We start from the raw sequence: 25,450 nt of genomic DNA on the forward strand, positions 1-25,450 counted from the left end.
GCCTACAAACTGAGTATTTAAATGAGTGCGTTTACAATCCGATAACTGCATAAAATCAGATTTTGTCAGTAATCTGATCAACACGTTTACATGCACTTGAGTACTCAGATAATGTGAAAACGCCGGGTCTACATGAGTCAGACTGTAATCAGATTTCTGCTTTGCAACCGGCCAACAGACTCACAGAAGATGTTTCAGCCAGAGAACTTGCCGCTCTGCAACGTCCTCGGGGGTTTCTCAAACGCTAGAGGGCGCTCCTGAGCAGTCCAAAATGAATGGGTTGAAATGGAGCACTTGAGCAAAATCAGTTTATAAATGCTGAACCATTTTTAACATACGAGAATACAGTAATTAAGCATTTTAACACCGCTGTTATATTTTTAAGAGCTTTCAAACTTAAAACGGCGCCTCATGTATGTTCATGACGTCAGTGAGCGCAAACAGCCAATGAGCTGCTCCACTCGCCAATCAATCATCCGGCTCTGGCAGTAAAGCCCGCCTCCTGCTGCCCACAATAAAGATAATAGAAAAAAAAGACAACACATCCTTCTGCTTTCTGAAATAAAGAAAGGTTCTAGTGATTAGAAACGATTTTAACTTTTGGTTTTCAGCCGTTGAGCGCCACTCACTCCCATTCGTGGAGCGCCCTCTGCTGCTCAGCAGGCGTGTTTTTGATATAACGGGGGTGATAAGAAGTGGCTGGACTCAGAAACTGTCCGCATGCGCAGAGTGAGAAATCCGACAGAAATCAAGAGTATGAGTTTACAAGCACTGAGCGATCTGACCACTGAGCTAACATCCAGCTCTCTTCATCGGATTTCTTAATCACGTTTCTAGATCGGAGTGGTCTTCACACGATACCTGCAGAAATCCGATTATGATGGTAAAATAGACCCATGGCAGGACTATTAGCCTCACAACACCCATGTACGCATGTATCTCTCCACTATTCATTGTAAAACCATGTTTAGGCCTAAAGTACCGTAATCGGACATCGAGCAGCACATCTGGCCCTATTTTGGTTGCTTTCTGAGGCAGTTCACTCTAAAGGGACGTCTGGTTCCTATCACCAGCACTGTGAACGATCCTGACTGGTCACGTTTCTCTACAACAGTGGTCTGGTTTCACACCAAACCCCCCCCCCCCCTTGGATGGATGACCTTGTTTACATCTTAGCCGTTTAATTATACAGCAGTTTTGAAAAATGGGTGGAGTTCCCCTTTAAGCCGCTCGCCTTGCCGTCCCTCGGATTCCCAGAAGAGGCCGGCGTTTCTAAGGAACGACACAGACGCAAAAATGTCATCCCCTGTTCCCGGGACCTGGATGAGCCCTCAGCCCTCGTGAGTGAGCGTGTTATGCTGGGTTCGGGCTCTGTTCGTGTCTCCCCGGCGGCTGAACTCGGACCCGATGGTTGTTCTAAGTGTGAGGAGCTCTCACAGAAGACGCTATGTCGCCCTCTTCCTGAGTGTCACGGGCTTCATCATCTACCGTCACTTCAGGTGAGAAGCTCTGGAGCCTTCGCTGTTCCTGCATTCTGTGTCTGCCGCTTCACGCCCGCAGCTGCTCGCTGTCGCAGCCGCTCCGCCGCTTCACGCTGGATGCCGCGCAACTTTATAAGCTTATTTAATAACCAGAACTCACAAACAGTCACATGAAGGATTTGGCACGCAGCCCTGCTGCTGACATCCCATATAAATAAAAAAATAATGCGTGGCCGCCACTTATTAACACGTGGGAACGAGATCTTAATGCATGGCCATGACTTAGTAGGGCATGGGAACGAGATCGTGTGGTCAAGTTTTACTTATCTCATTTCCACGCCTTACTAAGTCATGGCCACGACTTAATTTTCTCATTCCCATGCCACAAAGTCGTGGCCACACATTATTTTTGTTTATACAGGATGTCACATGTAACTCTTCATCGCCCGGAGAGGCCATGAGGTAGTTATACTTTACTGGATTGTTATCTTGAGATAACAAATTAGCTGTCTTGTGGTCTTAAGATAACAAAGTTGTTATCTTGAGATAATGAGTTAACAGTATTGTGGTCTCAAGATATCAAAGTTGAGACAAAGAGTTAACTGTTGTGATCTCAAGATAGCAAAGTTGTGATCTTGAGATAGCGAGTTAACTATCATGTGATCTTAAGAAAACAAACTTGTGATCTTGAGATAGCGAGTTAACTATCATGTGATCTCAAGAAAACAATCAGAAAATTATAGCAACAGCTCATGGCTTCTCCAGCCTTCTGTGGATCACGGTTTAGTATTATTGCCAGTTTCGGTAGCGTGAGCAGCGTTGCTTTTCTTTTACTTGTTTATTGCTTTTACTTATTTTTACTAAATTTATTTTAATTTTACTGTTTATTGAAAAAATCCCAAACACATTCAGTGAAATGGTTCATTTGGTTCTGAGCCTGAACTCAAATCTGAAGACATTTTTCATTAAACGCTGTGAATTTTCACCTCAAATTTTATTAGTCTTTGTTCACATGTGACTGTGTTTAAAAATAGTGAATAAAATTATGAAAATGATAAACCTTTATATAGGTTTTATCGCTTTAGGCCGATCAGAACAAGTAAATACTGTGGATTAAGGTTCCAGATAACGTTATACATTATCACACGGCACCTGTGATGTGCTTTAGAGGCGTGGCCTTGTGTCCTGTATGTGTGGCTCTACGTTGGCCTATCATAGTGTCTCTTTTCATTCAGCGGCCAAGCAGGGATGACGAGGATAAGCAGGTCAGAAGGGTTGAGTGTCAACTCTTCCCAGTTCACCTTGGGAGGTGAGCCGTTCCACCTCCTGGGAGGCTCACTTGACTATTTCCGGGTCCCCAGGGCCTACTGGAAGGATCGGATGATGAAAATGAAGGCTTGCGGCATCAACACGCTCACGACGTACGTGTGAAATGTGCCGTCACATCCGGTTCCGTTTAAAACGCCCGGTTTGAGCTGTTCGGTAATAAACCATTAATGTCGTTCAGATCTGTGCCGTGGAATCTACATCAGCCTGGAAGAGGAGAGTTCCAGTTCCACGGAGGCCTGGATCTGGAGTGAGTTTGTTGATCTTGGACTCTTTATATTGTTCAGTTACTCTCATGAGTTTTTCGGTTACTAGTGTGAAACTGCTGTAAATTTTTAGTTGGTGAGCCGTGGATATTAGAGCTAGGTCTTCAGTTTGGGCCATAAATGTCAAAACCCAGTGAAAAACGAGGAAAGAAAACTCCTCAGTAATAATGGTACAGTGCTAATTTCCGCTAGCGCCCTCTATGGGATTCTGTTGGTATGATAGCGCTAAGCTAGTAGCGCTTTGGCCACTTTTCACATCTTGCAAAACACATTCCATGTTTTTTTAAGCTTGTAATGGACACATTAACATATCACTGTTGTCGGAAAAAAACCTTGTGTCTCCAAACTGTAACTTTACAGGAGACGGAAAAAACTCACTTTACTTTTAATGTAAGTCAATGGAACCAGAATTTTTTCCAAGTAATTCTGGGCCGTTTCTCTTTGTTCATTTATCATGAAATTAACGTACAATGTAAAGAACAAGGGGCGTTTTCAAATTATGCCATAAACTGAAAAATGGAGATACGAGGTTTTGTTCCAACAGCAGCGAGATGTTACACCTTGTAGCAGTTTTACAGTCAGTCTGTCGGTAGAGTTCTTGCACAGAGCTGTGACTTTCCAATAATAACAACTAACTGAAACCTGGCTAAATGACAGCTCATTTTCACAGCCAGTGATGTATCTAGAGCTTCTGGAAGATATTTTGTTGTCTGTTTGTTCATATGTTGTTTGTTGTTTGCCGGTCCCACCCAGTGAACATTAAAAGCGAGTGGTTGATTCCACTGTTAGCCCCTAATTATGTTGGCGGCTAACCTGATGCATTAGGCCTTCTGCTCAGCTCCTGAAGTCCTAACCAATGGGAGAGCTCGCTCGGCTGAATCTGCCACAGGGGAACAAAATCCAGAATGGATCATTTTCTTTTAAGCATTTTAACCCCTTTGTTTCCAACTAAAATTTAACCATAAAATGAGAGTATTACTACAGTACATACAGAGATTAATTATAACAAGCACAATGATTCTATGAAATAAAAAAACAACAAAAAATTACAGATACATATTTCGTTATTTCACAAAATTACTAGGCCTTCCCTGATGGCCTAGAAGGCCCTGAATGTTCCTTTCAGGTAATTTCTGTAATTATGAGATGAATTCTGGTCTCACACGGTCCCTTAGTGTGTAAAGGCTTAAAGAAAACTCAGATGTCCTCATATTTCCAAGGTTCTCCGTCTAGTCCTTGAGGACCTCCAGCCCGTAGACATTTGTTTTCTTCCCGTTACTCACACCTGATCCAGACGATTACGTGGCTCAGGTGTTGTTGGAGCAGGAACCGGCTAAAAATGTGGAGTCCCAGTGGGCTGGACTGAGAATCTCTGACGTAATTCGCTCTCAGGGAGATCTCAAGGCTTACGCAGATCTTGCCGCCAAGACTTTTTAGGCTACTCAAAGAAGTTGAAAGATACACCATTTTCCCCTCTGCCACAGTTGTAGTCGATCAGCCAAGACATGTTTGGTTTGAGGCTTTTGGTTTGTATTGGAGCTGCGAAGCTAATGTAGCTAACAGGTAGTGGAAGCTAGTAGCGCTCCAATTAGCATTGTGCTAACCAAGTGTCTGAATGACCACACATTTGCCTGAAACCATGTTCAGTTGTTACTTATTCCCACTTGCGGTGTGGTTTCAGGTGCTGGATGATGGACGTTTGTCTATAATCTGGGCAGGAGTACATTGCGTGGCTAAACAGTAGCAGCAGACATTTTCTCAGCGTCACACATGACATAAACATGTCAGACGGTGTCTGAAACCATAAGCTGGCCTGTTTGAGATTACTTAACCGTTTGAAATGGTTTGAGGCGTCGGTAAAGAGTTGGCATGTTTGCTAAAGTGGGGGTTGTTAGCATCATTAGCCTCATAGCTCTAGTGCAAAACTAAAGGAACTAACTTCAGACACCAAACACGGGGCTCCCGAGTTCGATCCCTGGTGATGCTACAGCCGTCCGTACCCGGGAGTCCAAGAGAGCACAATTGGCCTCGCTCTCTCTGGGTGGGTGGGATGGCCCCCCCCTCTCTCCCCATCACTCAGCGTGATACTAGTCAGCGCAGGCGTCTGTTAGCTGACGTAGCAGATCTGGCGGTTGGCGGTTTAGCGCGTTCGGCCGTCCCGTGACGTCGCGTGAGCGGCAGTTCGTAAAGAAGTGGTGGCTGGTTTCACAGGTCTCAGAGGAAGCCTGTGCTGCCTCCACCCTCCTAGCGTTGGTAGTATTGTGTGATTGGGGGAGGCCTAAGTAGCGGGTGGAATTGGAAACGACTAAGTTGGGGAGAAAATCGGGTAAAAAATAAAAAAGGACACCAACACATCTTGGCTGATTGACTACATTTGGTTTAAGGGTGGGAAGCCGTGTCAATTTAGGTTTTTTGGCTGAACCAGTGTCACGGTTTAATGGTGTGCTGAGCATTTCTTCATTTAGACAAATCGCAGGTAGCCTGTGTTGTTAGTCCCCCGACAGTGTTGCCGGTTCACTTCAGTCAGGTGGGATTTTAACCTGCTTGTTTCGTGGGAGGCCCAGTCATTAACTCTAGGCTGTTAACACTTTAGGGATTATATCATAGACAGTCTCACTGGACAGCTTCACCATAACAGCAGCGTCCTCTAACCAAAAGAATCAGCTACTAAAACAACGTCACGCATTGCACCTTTGAAATGGGGATGTTTTTGCACATCTGTCAAGCACTTTGTTGAGACAAACTTGCTAATTATATCATACAATGATGAACTGTTTTAGAAGGCCCAAACTATTATGTAATATATTTATTGTAGCTTCAGTGGAAAGGGGCATGATCTACTTCATCTTATGTATTATTCTGCAATGCATTCCCAGACAGCAAGAATATATCAGTCTGCTGCCTTGATATGATTGGCGCCCTGCTGACTGCTTGCCACTGACGGTGCACCACCCAGATTTCTGCCCTGCATACAAGCTCTACCTAGTTTTTGATCTCCTCAAACAGGTTTTAAATACACATAGCCTTTTATTTTAGAAAATAATCTGACAAATATTACAAACAACTCGGAGAAAAAAGTAATGTCTAGGCCTAATATAAAATGATTACATAGAAATTGTTGCTGCTGACTCTGTACTGCATTAACATTAATTTCATTGTACTGTGAGTGGATAATGAGCAATGATCTGTGGAATTGTGCCTAATACTCTGCTTAAACGCTGAGCAGAACACCAGTGGACCACCAGCTTTGCCGTCAGTGGGCCAACAGTGGCCCACTATCCTCTTGCTATTAGGGATTGCGTCCCTCAGCCTCACTGGTTTGGCAGAATTCATAACTTTGTATCCTTTTTTATATTATTTACCAATAATGGTCTCTCCTTACATTACCCAGTATGCCATACGCAATTACAACCACTGGGGATCCCCCCACAGCTAAATTTAGAGGCTAATAAGTACAGGTGGGATATTCTTCCTAGCAATAACGTTAGCTATCCGGCTTCCTGCTGTACTAGCCTGCTATTCGGAATAAAGTACTGATCCTAAAAGTGCTTATACTTTTCCAAAGGTTCCTCCTGCCTTTGACATACATCACTAGAAGGAGGTTTTTCCGGGTCTTTGAACCCTAACGTCTCGTTTTAGAAACTAGGGTGGCTCCACTGTAAAAGCAGGAATGCATATTTGCAACAGATGCAGCGATGGTGCCACTTTAGCCGGAGTGCTAATTATGGAATTTCATTGTTTAGCTAAGACCTCCAACCCAAGCTAACATCTCCAGCTCACATTTGATCCCTCAGAACATTCCTCCACCAGGCCGTGGGTGTGGGTCTCTGGGTTATCCTCCGTGCGGGACCCTATATAGGCTCAGAGCTGGATCTCGGAGGACTGCCTAGGTGAGTCTCTTGCTGTGCTAAATTGCAGTGGTCTTTGCTGAAAGAACGCTTACCACCCAGCTTCTTGTGCATTGAATGGAAAACTAGCAGTGGCACCTTGAATCCTGAAGTAAATAAGTATAAATAGTGCTCAGGCCACCTTAAGGTCCTTTTAGAGAGACAGAATTCCTTAGCAAATGTAATTGGAGTCAGCAGTGTCAAGCCGTTAGCACAGAGATCACTTGATCTCGCACCAGAATGGGCCACATTTTTCCATAATAAGGCACTTTAGGAATGAAGGGCCAAACCTGAATTGCCCTCGAGGAGGCCATCATACACTGCTGATGCTTTTTGCTGTGTACATAGTTATGAGCCTCTGGATAGGCCGTGTCAGGGTCGGATTTATGCCAGTTTGTGTTATGGGTGGTTGAGCAGGGCTGAACAGTGTATTGTTTGTTGATCATTATTACAGCATTGGCATTTACTGAGATCACAGAAGGCTGCAATATGCAAATGAGCCATTTAACCAATCATAATGTTTTTCACTGAATGCTGTGAACATCATTTACATTCACGGCATTTGGCTGACGCTCTTATCCAGAGCGACTTACAATTGGGTCGTTTTACACAGGCAGGCAAAGGGAGTATTAGGAGTCTTGCCCAAGTCAGGGATTGAACCCAATCTATGGAGTAGAAGGCAGAGGTGTTACCCACTATACCACACCAACCACTTCCAGTCACACTTCCAGTGTTCCTGCACGTGCAATCCAGTAAAAGACAAATGAAAAGGGAATTCCGTTGATTATTCTCAAGTCACTGAGTGGTTTGATGTGAAATGGTTAATTGTAGAGACACAAATATAGCCAAAAACCTAATTTTGCCCATTAGAAATTCTGCTTATGATATATAGACTTACGTTAGCCAGTCACACTACTTACATCTTCATGGTATATGCATGTTTTAGATGATATGCATGTTATACAAAATTTAGGGTGGACTGTCACTGTTCTTTGGGTGTAAGGAAGGTACAGATCACGTAATCCTCACATTTTGCCTAGGTCTTGTCTCATGTTTTCTTTTCCTGAGACTTTTTGACCTTTCTTTCCATTAATTGTGCTTATATGTTAACACGTTCATGTTTATTCAAATCACAATTAGCTGCAACCAGTGAAATGTAATGCCTTTGTTCTCGGTTAACCAATGAAACATGCCAACACTCTACGTGAGGAATATATAACCTTTGTAACTTTGGACCGACTTTGGAGATCTCTGGGTCCTTTTTAGGAGCTTCTTCCCGGCCGAGAGTTTTAAATAAATATATTACTTTGGAACATTAATCGTGACTCGTTGACGATAGTTAAATAGTGGGAGATCTGAAAACTGTAGTATTAATGAACATTTTGCCTCACAGCACCCTGCATAAATTTCTCCGAACTGAATATATTGAAAATAAGTTTGTTTTATGGCAAAAGTTTGTCTCCAGACGATTGTACCAGGCAGTGCATTCATAACCATTTCATGTACAGTTTTGTGTGATGGGGCTTTTAGAGGTGGACGTCTGGTTCCTATCACCCCCACTGTGAACCATTCTGACTCATACATTTCTCTAGAACAGAGCGTCTCACACCAAACCATCTTGACCAGTGAATTCTGCAAGAGTTCTGAAAAATCAGTAGAGGTCTCCTTTAATAAACTGCATATAGGCATGTCACAACAGCAATATAATCCCTAAACAGGTGTTTTCTTCCTATCGTGCAGCCCGGCTGTGGACCCCATTTTGGAGCAATACAAATATTGCATGTTTTGCATGAACACACATTAATTTTTCTCCAATTTTCCACTTTAGTTGGCTCTTAAGAGACCGACAGATGAAGCTGAGAAGCACCTACCCAGGTTTCACGGAGGCCGTCAATGCTTTTTTCGACAAGCTCATTCCGAAAGTGGTGCCTTTGCAGGTAATGGATTTGGCTCAGAAACAATAAGGATGGTTTATGGGCAAAATATCTTCAATCTCACAGTAAATTACGACCTTTATTGTTTTCCAGTTTAAGAAAGGAGGCCCTGTCATAGCTGTGCAGGTGGAACGCGAATACGGATCATTTGCAGTGGACAGTGATTATATACCGTTCCTTAAAGAGGTAAGGAATCCTCTATTAGACACAGGTTTCATTTGTGTTAGCCGAATGGCTCATAGGCAGCAGAGCAAATCACTGCTTTACATTGCAAAGTTTGCATGGCTACCCAGTCAGCTCAGAGGCTAACCCAGCTCATCATCATCATGATCAGCATAAAACCAACAATATCCTAAACAACCAGCGTTTTAGGAACATAATCTCTTCATTTGACATGCATAAATAGTTTCCATATTAACTGGGCAGTAGGTTCTGCAATTTAATAATATTTGCATACTACATCAAACCGTTCTGTACAAGCAACAAACATTTCTGAATTTTTGTGTATTTTCCTGGGTTTTCCCAAAATATGGGCCCTTTCACTGAAAAAAACAAAGCAGTTATAGAACTAGGACCACTTGCTTAAAACATTTTTAGTGAATTTTGACCTTAATAAAGCCCCCTTTACCTCTGCTCAGGGAAATGTTTGTACTTATAAATTGACATCACTTTAAATTAGTCTCTTAAGCATTTGACCTCTTATTCTCCAGGGCATATTTTGGGTTGTCCGTCTGAATTTCAGTGACCAAATTGTAAGGCAAATTATTCAGTAATCAGTGCATTTATTTATTTATTTATTGTAAATTCCCCTCAAATGAACAGAAAATGTGTTTTATGGTCATAAACATATTATTATACGCTTACAATTTGCTGCTGAATGCCAAAAATCTCCGACGCTCTTTGTGTTATTTTCTAAAAGTGATGTTTCCAGAGCAGATCACTGAAGAGACGCCGTCTGTTTATAGTTTAGAGCCCAGATTTGGGGAAAAACGGGTCGACTTTCAGTAGAAAAACAAAGTTCAGCTTCTTTTATTATAAGGGTTTAAAATGACGTCACCGTCTATTAGACTGGAGAGAAGAGCTACAGCCTCACACGACGCCCAGCTTCTGAATGGAGCTTATGGAATATGAACGTTATGAAGAACATGACACGATGAAGTGTGTTTTGGAAGCGCCGGTGGGCCCAAGGAGTCGAAGTGCATAAAAATCTTATGCGCTGCACACCTACCATCAAAGCTCTGCCTATACGTACTGGTTTATTTGGCCAGTGTGTATTGTTTAATATACACATACTGTATTTGCTATTTTCCTGCTGTTTTCTTTCATAGGCGCTTCAGTCCAGGGGCATCAGCGAGCTCCTGCTGACAGCAGACAGCCACGAGGGTTTAAAGAGTGGTGGAGTGAGTGGAGGTGAAGGACCCTTTTGAAATAATCAGATATTCCTAAATGACATCTCATGCTGGTGTGAGTCAGAGCTCATAGTGTGTGTCTGTGTTTTAGCCCTCAGGACTCTAAATCTGAGGAAACTCAATTATGACGACATCAAGTATCTGGAGGCTGTGCAGGTAGCTGCCAGACTATTTGACCACATTATGTATGTAATATTTTTATTGTATATTTACATTCTGTATTCGTTCCCAACAGCCTAACAGCCCCATGCTGGTTATGGAGTACTGGACCGGATGGTTTGATGGCTGGGGTGACCTTCACCACACCTTTCCACCTGAGGGTGAGATTTTGAGTGTTCGCTTATTTATCATTGCTTGATACACCGATCAGGCATCACATTATGACCACCTCCTTGTCCATTTTATCAGCTCCACTTACTATATAGGTGCACTTTGTAGTTCTGGTGATGGTGTGTTGGTATGTGTTGTGCTGGTCTGAGTGGATCAGACACAGCAGTGCTGCTGGAGTTTTTAAACACCTCAGTGTCACTGCTGGACTGAGAATAGTCCACCAGCCAAAAATATCCAGCCAACAGTGTCCAGTGGGCAGCGTCCTGTGACCATTGATGAAGGACTAGAGGACCTGCATGACTTGTCATAACTGATGGAGCCATGAATTCTGTGCTCTATCAGAAAATCCTGAAAGAGAATGTTAGCCCATCAGTTTGTGACCTAAGGTTCAAGTGCAGTTGCTCTCCGGGCGCCGTGGACAGGGCTGCCCCCTGCTCCGGGCAAGTGTCCTCACTGTCCCAAAGGTTTTGGAGTGGCCGAATCAAAGTCCTGATTTCAATACTATTCAAATCCTCTGGCAAGGTCTTAAACTGGCAGCTCAGAAACCCTCCAATGTAGCAATTCTGCAAAGAAGAGTGGGCCAAAACACCTCCACAGTGATGTAAAAGACTCATTGTAAGTTAGTGCAAAGGTTTGATGGCAGTTGTTACTGCCAAGGCTGGCACAACCAGTTATTAGGCTTAAGGGGGCAGTTACTGTTTCACATGGGTGATATAGGTTGTGAATAAATCTTTATCTTCAATAAATCGAATAGTCATTTAAACGCTGAATTTTGTGTTTACCTGTGTTATTTTTGATCTTGTATTAAAATTAGTTGGATGATCTGAAACATCTAGATGTGACAAATGAGCAAAAACAGAAGAAATTGGGGAGGGGGCCAACAGTTTTTCACAGCGTAAAGGAGTTCTGTGCTGTCCTGTATTGTGCCTCATTCAAAAAGCTGTCTGGACTACAATACAGTGTGAATAGGCAAGTCTAAGCCACTATGGTCTGAACAGGTGGATTTATGTAAATACCTTTGTTGTTGTGACATCACAAAACCAGTGAATTTAAAACAGGACTATTTTTGCAGCTTAGTTTCCATATATGGACTTTAATGGGGGTGGGCGAATGCCATGTTTTGGAACTTTAACAGTGCTTGCATACATTACGTGGAAGTCTTTGACAAAAATATTTTTTATAACGTGCATATCGCTGCTGTCGGAACAAAAGCTCGTCTTTTGGTAACTTTACAGGAGAAGGAAAAAACCTACGTTACTTTCAATGTAAGTCAATGGAACCAGAATTATTTCCAAGCCATTTTTGGCCGTTTATTTTGGTCCATCCTTCATGAAATTCACACACAATATAAAGGCCAGCAGGCATTTTCAAATTATGTCAAAACCTGAAATCGACAAAAATGGAGATATGGGGTTTTGTTCTGACAACAGCGATATATTGAAAAGTAATTACTTAGTTTGTAAGTACAAACTTTGTAAAACCATATGTTAAAAGATTTTCACTGTATTTACAGAAGTATAGTTTTGTACCAGCACGTTTGCAGGATTTACTATTCAGTCTTAATCTACTATTCAAAGCATACAATCAAGACCAAACGCTCGCTGTATTTAATGTTTCCCGATGTGAAGCGACATCTCAGTCCGTTTCTTAACTCTTCCCTTTGCTGGCAGACATGGTTGCCGTGGTGAGAGAGGTTCTGAGACGTGGAATGTCCATCAACCTGTACATGTTCCACGGAGGGACCAACTTTGGCTTCATGAGCGGCGCGTTGGCAAACCGCTCCTACAAGGCTCTGGTCACAAGCTATGGTTCGCATTGTTCTTGATAAAACGACTTTCTTTGGTTTTGCTTACTGATTCAGAGTAAAAGAGTAAATAATGAAGTGCGGCTGAGCTTTCGGTGGTCAAATGACCCCTCCGTGTGAGTTTGCTGTGGTTGAATTATTCTAAATAACCACAAGAGGACAGCATTGGGTCATTTTTAGAGTTAGTGCATAGTCCTACATACAAGAAGTCTCTAAGTCTCCACCCTTTCACCTGTTTCTAGTTCAGTAAAGACATTTTTAAGCATGGACTTGAGCTCATGTGAACCGTCTTTCTCATTATGTGTTATTTCTTCAGATTATGATGCTCCTTTGTCCGAAGCTGGGGATTACACACCGAAGTACCATCTCCTGAGAGATCTCTTCAGCCGATACAGCAGTGCGTGACGACTTGTTCTTATATAAATATATAAATATAGACTTTCTATCTATATTGTTATTATCTAACTACATTTATTCTGAAGTACTCTGAATTTGTCATATCAAAACCTTGGAAATCTTTTTTTTTAACCTTTTGGAAACTCTGGCTACCTTTCACATGGTGTGAAGGTTTCATGACGAATTGAGCAATAGAGTCCACAATTACGTGGATTAAAATCTTATAACATTAATGTACACAGTGTTCAGAATATGTGCAAAATTTGCAATTTGAGGTTTTGTTAGGACTGCAAGCATTATGTCATGTTTTGGTAATACAACCATCTTTGGAGCAATGCTGTAGAATAAGCACTTTTGGTTCTCTAAAGAGCCCTTGAATGGATGGTTCTTGAAATGAGAGTGAAGAACCCTTTTTAAAGTTTAAAGTACCTCTACATAATGTAATGATTGTATACCAAGTTTTAAGGTCAATGCCAAGAACTGTTTAGGAACCTCCTATTTTTGTCTTTTTTAAAATATATTAACAGCTGAATGCAAAATCCTGGTCAAATGGCACGTTCTGTTGATGTTCTAAGTGAAAATAAGTGTTGAAATGTGCCATTTTGTGCCAGTTTTAGAGCAAAACTTCTATTTATTTGCTGAGTTTGACATCCATCCATCCATTTTCCAAGCCGCTTCTCCGTCAGGGTTGTGGGTAGGGTAGGGGGTGCTGGAGCCTATCCCAGCAGTCTTCAGGCGGAAGGCAGGATACACCCTGGACAGGTCGCCAGTCCATCGCAGGGCAGACAGACAGACACAGACAGTCACTCACACACTCACGGCAATGTAACATGTCCAATTGGCCTGACTGCATGTCTTTGGACTGTGGGATGAAACCGGAAAACCCGGAGGAAACCCACGCAGACACGGAGAACATGCAAACTCCACAGAGAGGACCCTGGCCGCCCGGCCGGGGAATCGAACCCAGGCCCTCCTTGCTGTGAGGCGACAGCGCTACCCACCACACCACCCACGCCTGAGTTTGACATATTGGGAAAAATAAAAGTTCAAATGTGAAATGTGCCATAACTTTTACATAGGCCACATTTTATATTATATATTAAATTCAGCAAATAAACAGTAATCGTGTAATAAAATATGCGGATGTGTAATTTTGATAAGGGGTGCCCAAACTTTTGTATACAACTCTATTTTGCAAACCAAGAGGCTCTTAGTTCATCTGCACTGATTTAGCGTGTGCCTGTTGTAGATGGCCAGCTCCCAGATATGCCGGTCCTGCGCTGGAAGGAAAGCTATGAGGCAGCAATCATGTACCAGCACCTCTTCTTATGGGACGCCCTGCCCTTCACACAAGAGGTGAGGCCTATTTATAAAAAGCCAGCTTTTAAAGAGGAACTATAGGCAGAAACAAATGTTTGGGTAGGTCTTTGAAAAAGTAGGTCGATACAAACTCAAAATGAGCTTATGTCTTGCACTGTCATCATCTCAGGCTATAGGCTATTTGACACAGCCATGAACAGTCATCACTCTCTCCGTTTCAACACTTCCATCTTGTCGTGATTCATAACAGTAGCAGTCAACCAGAAAGCTGGACCTACATAAACACAATGGCCACTGCAGCACCCTTCACTGTAAAGAATGCGTCTGCTTACCACAGATGTGTTTGCCCAAATTTACGAAGACAAGGAAAAACCAAACTTATAAACCTAAACCGAATGATCCTAGGCTAAAGCATACTGGCAGAGCTAGATGTGAAGTCAAAGAAGATGACATGGTTGAGAGAAAATCAGACACATGTGATGTTCAAAGATGAGCATGATTCGATGCATTTAACATTAAACATTTGCTTTTTTTTTTTTGATCAATTATTTATTTATTTTCATTATTTTCCACCTATAAGCAATAACATACATTACAGTATAAAATCAAGAATGGGGGTGATTGTGCACACTGTGTACAATGTTGGTTGGACAGTCCCAACAACATTAGCTTTTTTTGATGTTTTTACAAAGCCCATGTCAACCTTTGTAGAGCAGAAAATCCGACAACAGTGATGTTTTTTAAATGTTTTACCTGTTTTTGTTTTTGGCTTTGCATAATAAGCACTATAAGAAGGAATCTCACTTTTAAATACCCTCGGGTACGTCTTTTAACCGCAACTGGAGCTTCACATTCAAACACTGCCACACTGATAACAAACCGAAGGCTTGAGGCAACGGCGGACATCAAGGGTTGCTAAGCGCTGATTGGAGCGCTGAGGGGAAGAAATGGGAAAGATCATATTGTCAGATTGGCCATAACACAGTGAAAGCACTCAGAAAAACAGAAAACAAATCAGATTTCATTATCTCACAAAATTTGGCTAAGTAAATATTCTTTGATTGGACTGGTCTGTAATCAATCTGCGTAGGCAAGAGTGACAAACCTGTTGAGTTTATAGAACCTTGAAGCGATGGAAAGGGTCTATGCAGTCTTGAAAGTAAAGGTTCCTAAATGGTTCCAGGCTTGGACATACAGTCAGGTCCATAAATATTTGGATGTCAAAAAAGCTATCGTTCTTTTAGCGGCCTACCACAGCACATTGGATGTTGAAATTAAATAATGAAATAATATGAAAGTGCGGATTTTTTTTTAATCTTTAATTTGAGAACATCCCAATTGGATGAATGGTGTATAACGCACCCCTCCCCCAATCCCCAAAGCATATCACCATCTGTGAAGCATGGTGGAGGTAGTGTTAATAGTGTGGGCTTGTATATCTGCCAACGGAACTGATTTGCTTGTATTGATAAGGTAACTGTGGACAAAAGCAGTAGGATGAATTCTGAAATATATAGGGCTATTTTATCTGTTCAGAAGCCACTGGACGGCACTCCACAGTGCAGATGGACAGTAACCCATAGCACATTGCTTTCACATTATGTTTCGGGTCATCATCCTGCACAATTTTCATAATCGGATTCATCCACTGGGGAAGAGGTCGGAAGCACAGCATTACGAAATGTTCTGCACTTTGTGAACATTTCCACATTTCTACCAAATCCCCAAAACTGACATCGTACCAGGGCAGTGGAGTCAAAACACAAACAGTTTGTATTAGTGGTAAAAGCAGAAAATGCTTTAAAACGAGTTCAAATTAAACTACAGTAGTATAATGTAGCGCTGGCATGTCCCCTGTATGCTTTCCCTCTGTGGGCATTGAAGCATTTCAATCTAATCCAAGTCAAAATCCCATCAGATTATCTGTCTACTCCTGAAGCCAGTGGATTGCAAAAAATGCAGCTATTTGTTTGTTCTTGAAGCCATTTAAATCCCGGACACCTGTCAACATGGAAAATCTTCCTGTAAACAACAACAACGGGCAAGCGTATGGCTACACTCTCTATGAGACATCCATCACCACTGGAGGCTTCTTAAAATCGGGAAACAGCATCCGAGACAGAGCCCTGGTGAGCTATATTTAATTCTGTTATAAAAAGGTGAAGTTGTTCTTTATGTATCGTATGAAAATCTTACTGACTCTGTGTTGCATTCTATACTGCATTATCATTTACTGACGAATGGATCAATACAAATGATCCTAAAGAAGTGAAAACTAAAACCATATGGGAATGTACTTTACCTTTTATTGACCAGGGTATATTTTGGTTTGTCCATCTGAATTTACATGACCAAATAGTAAGGCAATTATTCAGTAACTGCATGAAGCAAATGTATATTTTTATTTATTTACTTATTGTAAGTTCCCCTCAAATTAACAGTTTTATTATCACACATATCACTATATGCTTAAAATTTACTGCTGAAAGCCAAAAATCTCCGACGCTCTTTGTGTTATTTTATTAAAGTGATGTTTCCAGAGCAGATCACTGAAGAGACGCCGTCTGTTTATAGTTTAGAGCCCAGATTTGGGGAAAAACGGGTCGAATTTCAGTAGAAAAACAAAGTTCAGCTTCTTTTATTATAAGGGTTTAAAATGACATCACCGTCTATTAGACTGGAGAGAAGAGCTACAGCCTCACACGACGCCCAGTTTCTGAATGGAGCTTATGGAATATGAACGTTATGAAGAACATGACCAAGTGCGTTTTGGAACCACCGGTGGTCTCGAGGAGTTTAAAAGGATAAAATACATTAAAGAGTGCTAAGGAATGTTTTTCCTTGTCCTACAATGCTAAATGTATAATGTCAATGTGAGAGATTAAAGGTTTTGGTATAAAGTTATGATCATATGTTCAAGGTCATATTTTATAATATTCCATTCCTGATGGTCATAATTCCCCCTCAGGTGTTTGTGGACAGAAGTTTCATTGGTTTATTCGATTATAAGACAGTGGAATTAGCCGTTCCTGACGGGAAGGTATTGCATTTTTCTTTATTGTCTCTGAATTTAATATGAAAGCTGTATGTTAAATCTGTGTATTGCTCTATTGAAGAAACTGTTCCTCACCACAAATGATGCATATGAAATATACTGTATATATAACAATCCCTGCATGAAGAGGACTAGTGTAGAAGTAGGTGTCGGTCAGGTAGTTACTTTCTGAGTATACTCCGAATGGCCACTTGATTTGGATCTGCACTCATTGTCCATTTTACTAGCTCCACTGACCATGTAGGTGCACTTTGTAGTTCTACAGTTACAGACTGTAGTCCATCTGTTTCTCTACATACATTGTTACCCTGTTCTTCAGTGGTCAGGACCCCCATGGACCCTCACAGAGCAGGTACTATTTGGGTGGTGGATCATTCTCAGCACTGTAGTAACACTGACATGGTGGTGTTGTGTTAATGTGTGCTGTGCTGGTCAGAGTGGATCAGACACACCTCAGTGTCACTGCTGGACTGAGAACAGTCCACCAACCAAAAATATCCAGCCAACAGTGTCCTGTGGCCACTGATGAAGGACTAGAGGATGACCAACACAAACTGTGCAGCAGCAGATGAGCTGTCGTCTCTGACTTTACATCTACAAGGTGGACTGACAAGGTAGGAGTGTCTAATAGAGTGGACAGTGAGTGGACACAGCGTTTAAAACTCCCGCAGCACTGCTGTGTCTGATCGACTCATAGCAGCACAACACACACTAACACACCACCACCACGTCAGTGTCACTCCTGAGAATGATCCACCACCCAAATTATACCTGCTCTGTGGTGGTCCTGTGGGGGTCCTGGGTAAAGGAAAGAAGAAACTGCTGTTTCTGTGGCCTTACAGTGATTAATTGATGTTCCAGATGTTCTGGAAAACCGAATTTAACTTATGCAAATCTGCTACCGAGTGTATTACTCACATTGATTATGGTGCAGGATGAATACCGGCAGTACGTAAAGCCTATCAAGTGGCTTTTTAAGCTTTTCTGTGCGTAAATTTCCATGAAAATTTACCTAGAAGTGTAAAAGATTCTATAGCTTATTTTCGTTTTGACCAATAAATGATCCTAGAAGGAAAAATAACATTAGCATTAATATTAAAGCACATCCAAAACTGCAGATTTTCACATCTAAATCCATGCATTTTCGTAGGAGGAGCGCACTTTGAGCTTACTCGTGGAAAACTGTGGGAGAGTGCATTACGGCCGCACCATAGACCACCAGCGCAAAGGTACTGGACCACATTCATGGTTAGAAAGAAACAAAATGTTTTGGAAGTAAGAAAGAAATAAAACGATTGTTAGAAAGAAAAAAAGGACTGTGTGTAAGTCAGAGAGCATCCTTCATTTACATAATATATATTCAAAACAGCCATTAAGAAGAAGTTGTTCATTTTCAAGGAAGCAGCTTATGAAATAGGAAAGTTATGAAGAATAAGACCAAGTGCTTTTTGGAACCACTGGGTGTCTCAAGGAGTTAAATAGGATAAAATACATTAAAGAGAATGTTTGTTTTTCCTTGTCGAGTAATGTCATGGTTTTGGTATAAGGTTATGATTATATGTTCAAAGTCCCATTTTATAATATTCCATTAAGAAGAAGTTATTCATTTTTTCACTAGATATTAGATATAAGCTCATGCATATGAGCAAGGAAGCAGAAAATCTAAAGAGAGTAAGTGAAGAAACAAGACTTTCCAAAAACTGGAGTCCAAAAAATTGTGATTAAAACCTACAGAGAAAATGTGATTCCTAACAACCACCTGGAAGACCTGGTAGACACCGAAACTGCCCCCATCAGATAAACAGCACTGAAAGCGTTCATCTTTTGAGAGAGAGGAGAACATCAAGCTGCTTCAGATCTGAAAACATCCACAGGAGTTTCTGTCCATCCTTCCACTGTGAGAAGACCACTCAGCGCTGTGGGTCTGAAAGGATGTGTAGGTGTTCAAGAAGAACCTCACTGAGAAAAGGAGACGGACACATCAAACAAAGAAGCTGTACGATGGACTGACCACCCCAGAGTCCAGACCTCAGCACCACTGAATGGGTTTGATTACTTCAGAAAATCAACCAGCTTCTCAGACTGAACTTTGGAGGCGTGTCTGCAGATTCTCTGAGGAGCTGAAAGCGAGTCTCCTGAAAAGAATGGAAGCTGGAGTGAAGGTAAAGAGTGACTCACTGAATACAGAAAGAACTGATAAGTGTGGTAATTAAAGCTTCTGTGTAATTTTCTGTTAAATATGTTTTCCGATTTATTTCCTGAAGCTGAAAAATGAATAACTTGTACTTAATGGCCATTTTGACTGTAAATGAAACGAAGGAAATGTGCTCTCTGATCTTTTCACAGTAATGCGGTTTATAGTTTATCGTTACTGCATCTCCATTATTGTGTATTTATTTTTCTGCGTCATTTGAAGACGTGCTGTCTCTTTTACACTGGGTGAAAATTTCAGGATGATTGGACCAATAGAAATGCGGCAAAATCAATTAGAATAAAATCTCGTTACACTGACTTACATTAACAGTTAAGGGCGTTTTTGTGTTCTCCTGTAAAATGTACCATTTTGGAGATACTGTACTTGTTTCTTATTGGACAGCGGTGATATTCTATGTGATGCCCTTAAATGAGGATCGATGTAAGTAAGTTTCATTTGAGCTAAGCTGCTACTTACTGATATTTACAGCTTGTGTCTCTGAATCATTTGGCTTAATGTGAAACTCTTTGAGTGGCTTCAGAAACATAACAGTCCAGATTTTTTCCAGGTATCGTAGGAGATGTTTTATTGAACAACGTGCCGCTGAGAGACTTCACCATTTACAGCCTGGACATGACACAGAGTTTCATTGACAGGTCAGTGAGAGCTTTATGCTGTATGTTTTCTGAGAGAGAGTTCTGAATAGGGCTGGGATTGTAAATCAGTACTTTACCAGTACACTAGTACACTCCCAAGTCTCAAAACATTCCATATTACTCAGATTGCACTATTAAGTAGTCAGACTTATCAGCATCTGTGAACCAATAAGCATGCCTGTTTCAAAATCCAGGCTGCTGATTGGGCGTCTGAATTATATTCCCCATGCATGTCATCAATTTTCAATACATTTTCAATTTACAATGGATTTTACAAATAATTCGACTGTGTACTGCATTTCTTACTAGTAAGAACGGAATTTTTGCTTGTTAATTAATATTTCACCTCCTGATATCAAGAATAAAATACTCTTTAAAATGTAATTTTCACATGTGTACATTGAATTTCTGATATTAATAATAAATATGTAATATTAAAAATTCATTTTCACATGTGCAAATTAAATTTCTGATACCAATAATATTTACTGTTTAAAATGTCATTTTCACGTGTAAATTGAATTCCTAAGATACAAATAGGAAATAAAAACTAAAATGGCTTAATATAGTTATTAGAATTCCAGCATGTCAATTAAAATTTTTATTGTAAGAAAAATAGCAAATATTTAACTTTTATGTTAGTAAAATTATTAACATACTTATAATCAATTGGAAGTTTAAGTTTTTAATGGGTGAGTTTGCTGAAACTGGACTTTTATGTAGTTTGTACAGAGCGCCATGGAAGTCTCTTCCCAACAAGCCAAGCTTTCCAGCATTTTTCCAAGGAAGGTTGTTCGTGGACGGCTATCCGGGTGACACGTTTGTGAAGCTGCCAGTGAGTAACATGATTTGATGCTTCTGTGCCACGTTTTGCTTTTGATGTAACTTCTCTGGAGTGTAAAACTGCTTCAAATGAATTGTTAAGAATTGAGACAAGGTGGAGATTCAGATGCACTGATTTTGGAACCTTTGAGTCGATTATGATCTGTGATCAGTGATCATGATCAATGAAGTATGCATTTATATTTTCGTCATTAATAAAATAATCAGAAGAGTTGGTCACATCAGTGGGAGAGCTAGCCAGCGAGTGAAATGGCCACAACTAAATTGGAGACAAAAACAAATTTGGCTATTTTCTAAATATTTGCATATTCAAAGCATTTTTTTCAGAAGATTCTGAACTGTACTGAAGTAATTCAATCAAATTGTGGTGAAACTTGACATTTCATTATGTGCTGATTCATTTTAAAGAATCCTAACCAGTCCAGCGATCTGTGATTACCAGGGCTGGAGCAAAGGTGTGATCTTCATCAACGGTCAGAACATTGGACGCTACTGGGACGTCGGTCCACAGCAAGCCCTCTATATACCAGGCCCATTCCTCAACAGTGGAATCAACCAAGTCAGTTGATTTAAAGCATTACTTCACCTAAAAAGGTCCAATTTATGCCGTTTCCACAGCAAAATGTAGTCAAGCTGCCAAGATTGGTTTGGTATCTGAAGCTTTCTTCTTTCATTTTAAACTAGTAAAGTGCATTTCCTGCAGAAAGTTGTTGCTATGTAGTTGCTATGGCATCCCAGGTGGTTGTTAGGAAAAAATGTACATATATTTGAAATATATGTCTGACCATTTAGGATATATGTGCGTATATGGCCATATATCAGTTGTCTATATGGGATTGTTTCAGACAGTATTTTTATTGCAAGCCAATATGCTCTAAAAGTCAGAATTTATTATGTTAGCAGATTAAAAAAATAAATAAAAACTGAAAAATGCTTGCATAAGTCTTCACCCCTACCATCTAGTACTTGGTAGAACCTTTTGCTGCAATAACAGCTTTAGGTCTATTGGGAGAGATTTTTTTACCCGTTCTTCTGGGCAGGTTTTCTCCAGGTTGTTCAGGCTGGTTGGGTGACACTTTTGGACTGCAGTTTTCAAATACTGTCACAGTTTCTCGATTGGATTAAGATCTGGACTTTGACTTGGCCACTGTACAACATTCACCTTTTTATTGTTCAAGCACTCCTGTTGCTTTGGCTGAAAGCTGACGTTTCTCCCAAGCTTTCGTTTTTTTTCGACTAAAGCAGATCGTCTCCCTGTATTTTGCATCACCCATCCATCCTTTAATTTTAACAACATCTGTGGTCCCTGCTGAGGAAAAGCATTCCCACAGCATGATGCTGCCACCACCATGCTTCACTGTTGGGATAGTGTTCATTGAGTGTTAGGTTTGTGCCACATAAAGCTCCATTTTTGTCTAATCTGACTAGAAAACCTTATCCCACATTGTAGCTGGGTCACTCTGATGCTTTCTAGCAAACTCCAGATGGCTTTGGTGTGTCTTTATTTTCAGTAGTGGCTTCTTTTTAAGCCAAACTCCCATACAGGCTGGGTGCATGCAGATCTCTTGATATTGTTGACTGGAGCACCTTCACTTCATCTCAGCCACCGAACTTTGTATCTCCTACAGAGTGATTATTTGTCTGTGGTTTCACTAACAGAGTACTTTCTTGTTCTACAGTAAACATGGGTAAAAGTATGTAATATACTAAGAACAGTAATAGCGGTCATCTCAAAGCCGGAATTTTGTTCATATTTCTCCACAAACAGTCTTAATTCTGTAAGTTTGACACTCTTATGCAAAAGTTTGGGTGCCCCTGGTCAAATTAATAGCTGAATTTCTCAACATATTGCAGAATTTACCATACACAATATGAACAAATTATTGGGACACACCAACACTGAATCATTGAATTCAGTATATGGTTGGTTGGTATAGTGGGTAACACCACTGCCTTCTACACTGGAGATTGGGTTTCAATCCCCCGCCTGGGCAAGCACCCTACACTATACCAATAAGAGTCCTTGGGCAAGACTCCAAACACCACCTTCGCCTACCTATGTAAAAAAAAAAAAAAAAAAAGATCAAATGGTAAGTTGCTCTGGATAAGAGTGTCTTCCAAATGCCGTAAATGTGACTGAAATGTGAATTCAGGTATTTATTCAGCCCCCTTGCCAGATGTATAGGACATCACACACCTAGCCATAGAGTCTGCCTTTACAAACATTCATGAAAGAATAAGTTGTTTTAAAGAGTTCACTGTAATTAAGTGTGATGTTGTAATAGGAGGCCACCGTTGCAACAAGTCAGTTCTCAAAATTTCTTCCCCCCTAGATACTCCACAATCAACTGTGAGTGGCATTATTGAAAAGTAGATGCTTTTAGGAAGCACAGTGACTCAGCCATGAAGTGTCAAACCACATAAAGTTACACAGCATTAGTGTCTGACTGCGTTGTCCCAGATGTAAAGTTTGGTGGAGGTGGGATAATGCTATGGGGTTGTTTTTCAGGGGTTGGTCTAGAACCCTTAATTCCAGTGAAGGGAAAACTTAATGCAGACCAAGACATTTTGGATAATTATATGCTTCCAACTTTGTGGGAACAGTTTGGAGAAGACCCTTTGCAATGCAAGAAGCAAGGTCCATAAAGTCATGAATTTATAATCAGAATTTAGAAATATCAATTTAGAACGAGGTGTCATGAAAACTCCTGTAGGTGTAATATGTAAGATGTGTAGGTGTCCCAATACTTTTGTCAAAAAAATGGAACACAAAATATAGCCTAGGCAAAAGTTATGGTGTATTTGTGTGTGTGTGTGTGTGTGTGTGTGCATATATATATATATATATATATATATATATATATATATATATATATACACACACACACACACACACACACACACACACACACAAACGTATTCACTTATTTTCAATATGAAAAAGATGGGGGCACCCAAACTTTTGCATGTGACTGCATTGTACAGCTACAGTGTCTTGCGTTCACATTTCAGGTCATCATGTTTGAGGAAGCAGAGGCTGATTTCAAAATCCAGTTTGAGGATGCTCCTGATCTGGGAATGACCGTCGACATTGAGTGACCACACTTCCAAATGGTTTCCTGACAGTTTGATCATGGCACAAGACTCTAATCCTGATATTTTATACTGCCGTTATCATTCAAGACTGATTTTCCCAAAAGGACTTTAACTTAAAGATCTTAAAGGGGAATTCCACTGACTCCGATCTCTTTACAGTGGTGGTGATGGGAACCAGGGGTTCAACTGTCTACAGTACAAATATAACCAGTTTATTTACTGTCCAAAGCCACCAGTGAGCCTACACAAGTCTTCTGGGTTTTTAGATGTAATGGTGACGATGGAAAAACAGTGATAAATCTGACAAACATCTCTTTGGGGGCTATTTTGCCTCATAACGCTCTGCACGTACCCCTGTACACCTTCCAGCAAACCCCAGCTCATAATTTGCTATAATTTTTTGGATTGTTATTTTGAGATAATAATATAGTTAACTCATTATCTCAGGATTACAACTTTGTTGTCTTGAGATCACAAGATAATTACTTCTTTATCTCTTTTATAATTTTGTTGTCTTGAGATCACAAGATAATTAACTCTGTATCTTATGATAACTTTGTTGTCTTGAGATCACAAGATAATTAACTCCTTATCTTATGATAACAACTTTGTTGTCTTGATCAGAAGATAATTAACTCGTTATCACAAGATACCAACATAATTAACTCTTGTTATATCACGATAACTGTTGTCTTTAGATCACAAGATAATTAACTCGTTATATCACGATAACAACTTTGTTGTCTTGAGATCACAAGATACTTAACTCTGTATCTTATGATAACTTTGTTGTCTTGAGATCACAAGATAATTGACTCTGTATCTTATGATCACAACTTTGTTGTCTTGAGTTCACAAGATAATTAACTCTCTTATGATAACAACTTTGTTGTCTTGATCAGAAGATAATTAACTCGTTATCACAAGATAACAAGATAATTAACTTGTTATATCAAGATAACTGTTGTTTTTAGATCACAAGATAATTAACTCTTGTTATATCATAACAACTTTGTTGTCTTGAGATCATAAGATACTTAACTCTGTATCTTACGATAACAACTTTGTTGTCTTGAGATCACAAGATACTTAACTCTGTATCTTACGATAACAACTTTGTTGTCTTGAGATCATAAGATACTTAACTCTGTATCTTACGATAACAACTTTGTTGTCTTGAGATCATAAGATACTTAACTCTGTATCTTATGATAACAACTTTGTTGTCTTGAGAAAACGAACCCTACCTAATGGCCTCTCTGCACATTTCACACCAAACTACTCTGAATGACGTTGTTTATATCGTAATGATTTCATTATGAGTGAATATTTAAAAAGTGGTGGACTTCCCCTTTGACTGTTATAGAGGATAGGCTTCGTGTTCAGTGTGTGTAAATGAACATTTCTTAACCAGTTTTATACAGGAGTGAAGTGAAGAAGTGTGTGCGGAGTG

General features: G+C 40.5%; 1 protein-coding gene across 3 annotated transcripts; it reads left to right on the forward strand.

Annotated features, from left to right (window-relative positions):
- Positions 1–1,273: 1,273 nt before the first annotated feature.
- Positions 1,274–24,395, forward strand: LOC108433266 (beta-galactosidase-1-like protein 2). 3 transcript variants are annotated; one of them, XM_017707715.2, is made up of 19 exons: positions 1,274–1,499; positions 2,717–2,902; positions 2,989–3,057; positions 6,868–6,963; positions 8,789–8,897; positions 8,988–9,080; positions 10,223–10,304; positions 10,395–10,459; positions 10,539–10,623; positions 12,304–12,441; positions 12,754–12,834; positions 14,083–14,189; positions 16,136–16,282; positions 17,122–17,193; positions 18,359–18,437; positions 19,971–20,058; positions 20,782–20,893; positions 21,344–21,460; positions 23,914–24,395. In XM_017707715.2, exons 1-19 carry the CDS (start codon positions 1,408–1,410, stop codon positions 23,998–24,000), a joined length of 1,905 nt encoding a protein of 634 aa, XP_017563204.2. In that variant the 5' UTR covers positions 1,274–1,407; the 3' UTR covers positions 24,001–24,395. The 3 variants fall into 3 exon arrangements, with proteins under 3 accessions (XP_017563204.2, XP_017563205.2, XP_017563206.2); XM_017707716.2 differs by lacking the exon at positions 6,868–6,963; XM_017707717.2 differs by lacking the exons at positions 2,717–2,902; positions 2,989–3,057; positions 6,868–6,963 and having other exon boundaries at positions 23,914–24,394.
- Positions 24,396–25,450: the final 1,055 nt, after the last annotated feature.

This window comes from Pygocentrus nattereri, chromosome 18, assembly GCF_015220715.1.
Source record: "Pygocentrus nattereri isolate fPygNat1 chromosome 18, fPygNat1.pri, whole genome shotgun sequence".
Lineage (NCBI taxonomy): Eukaryota > Metazoa > Chordata > Actinopteri > Characiformes > Serrasalmidae > Pygocentrus > Pygocentrus nattereri.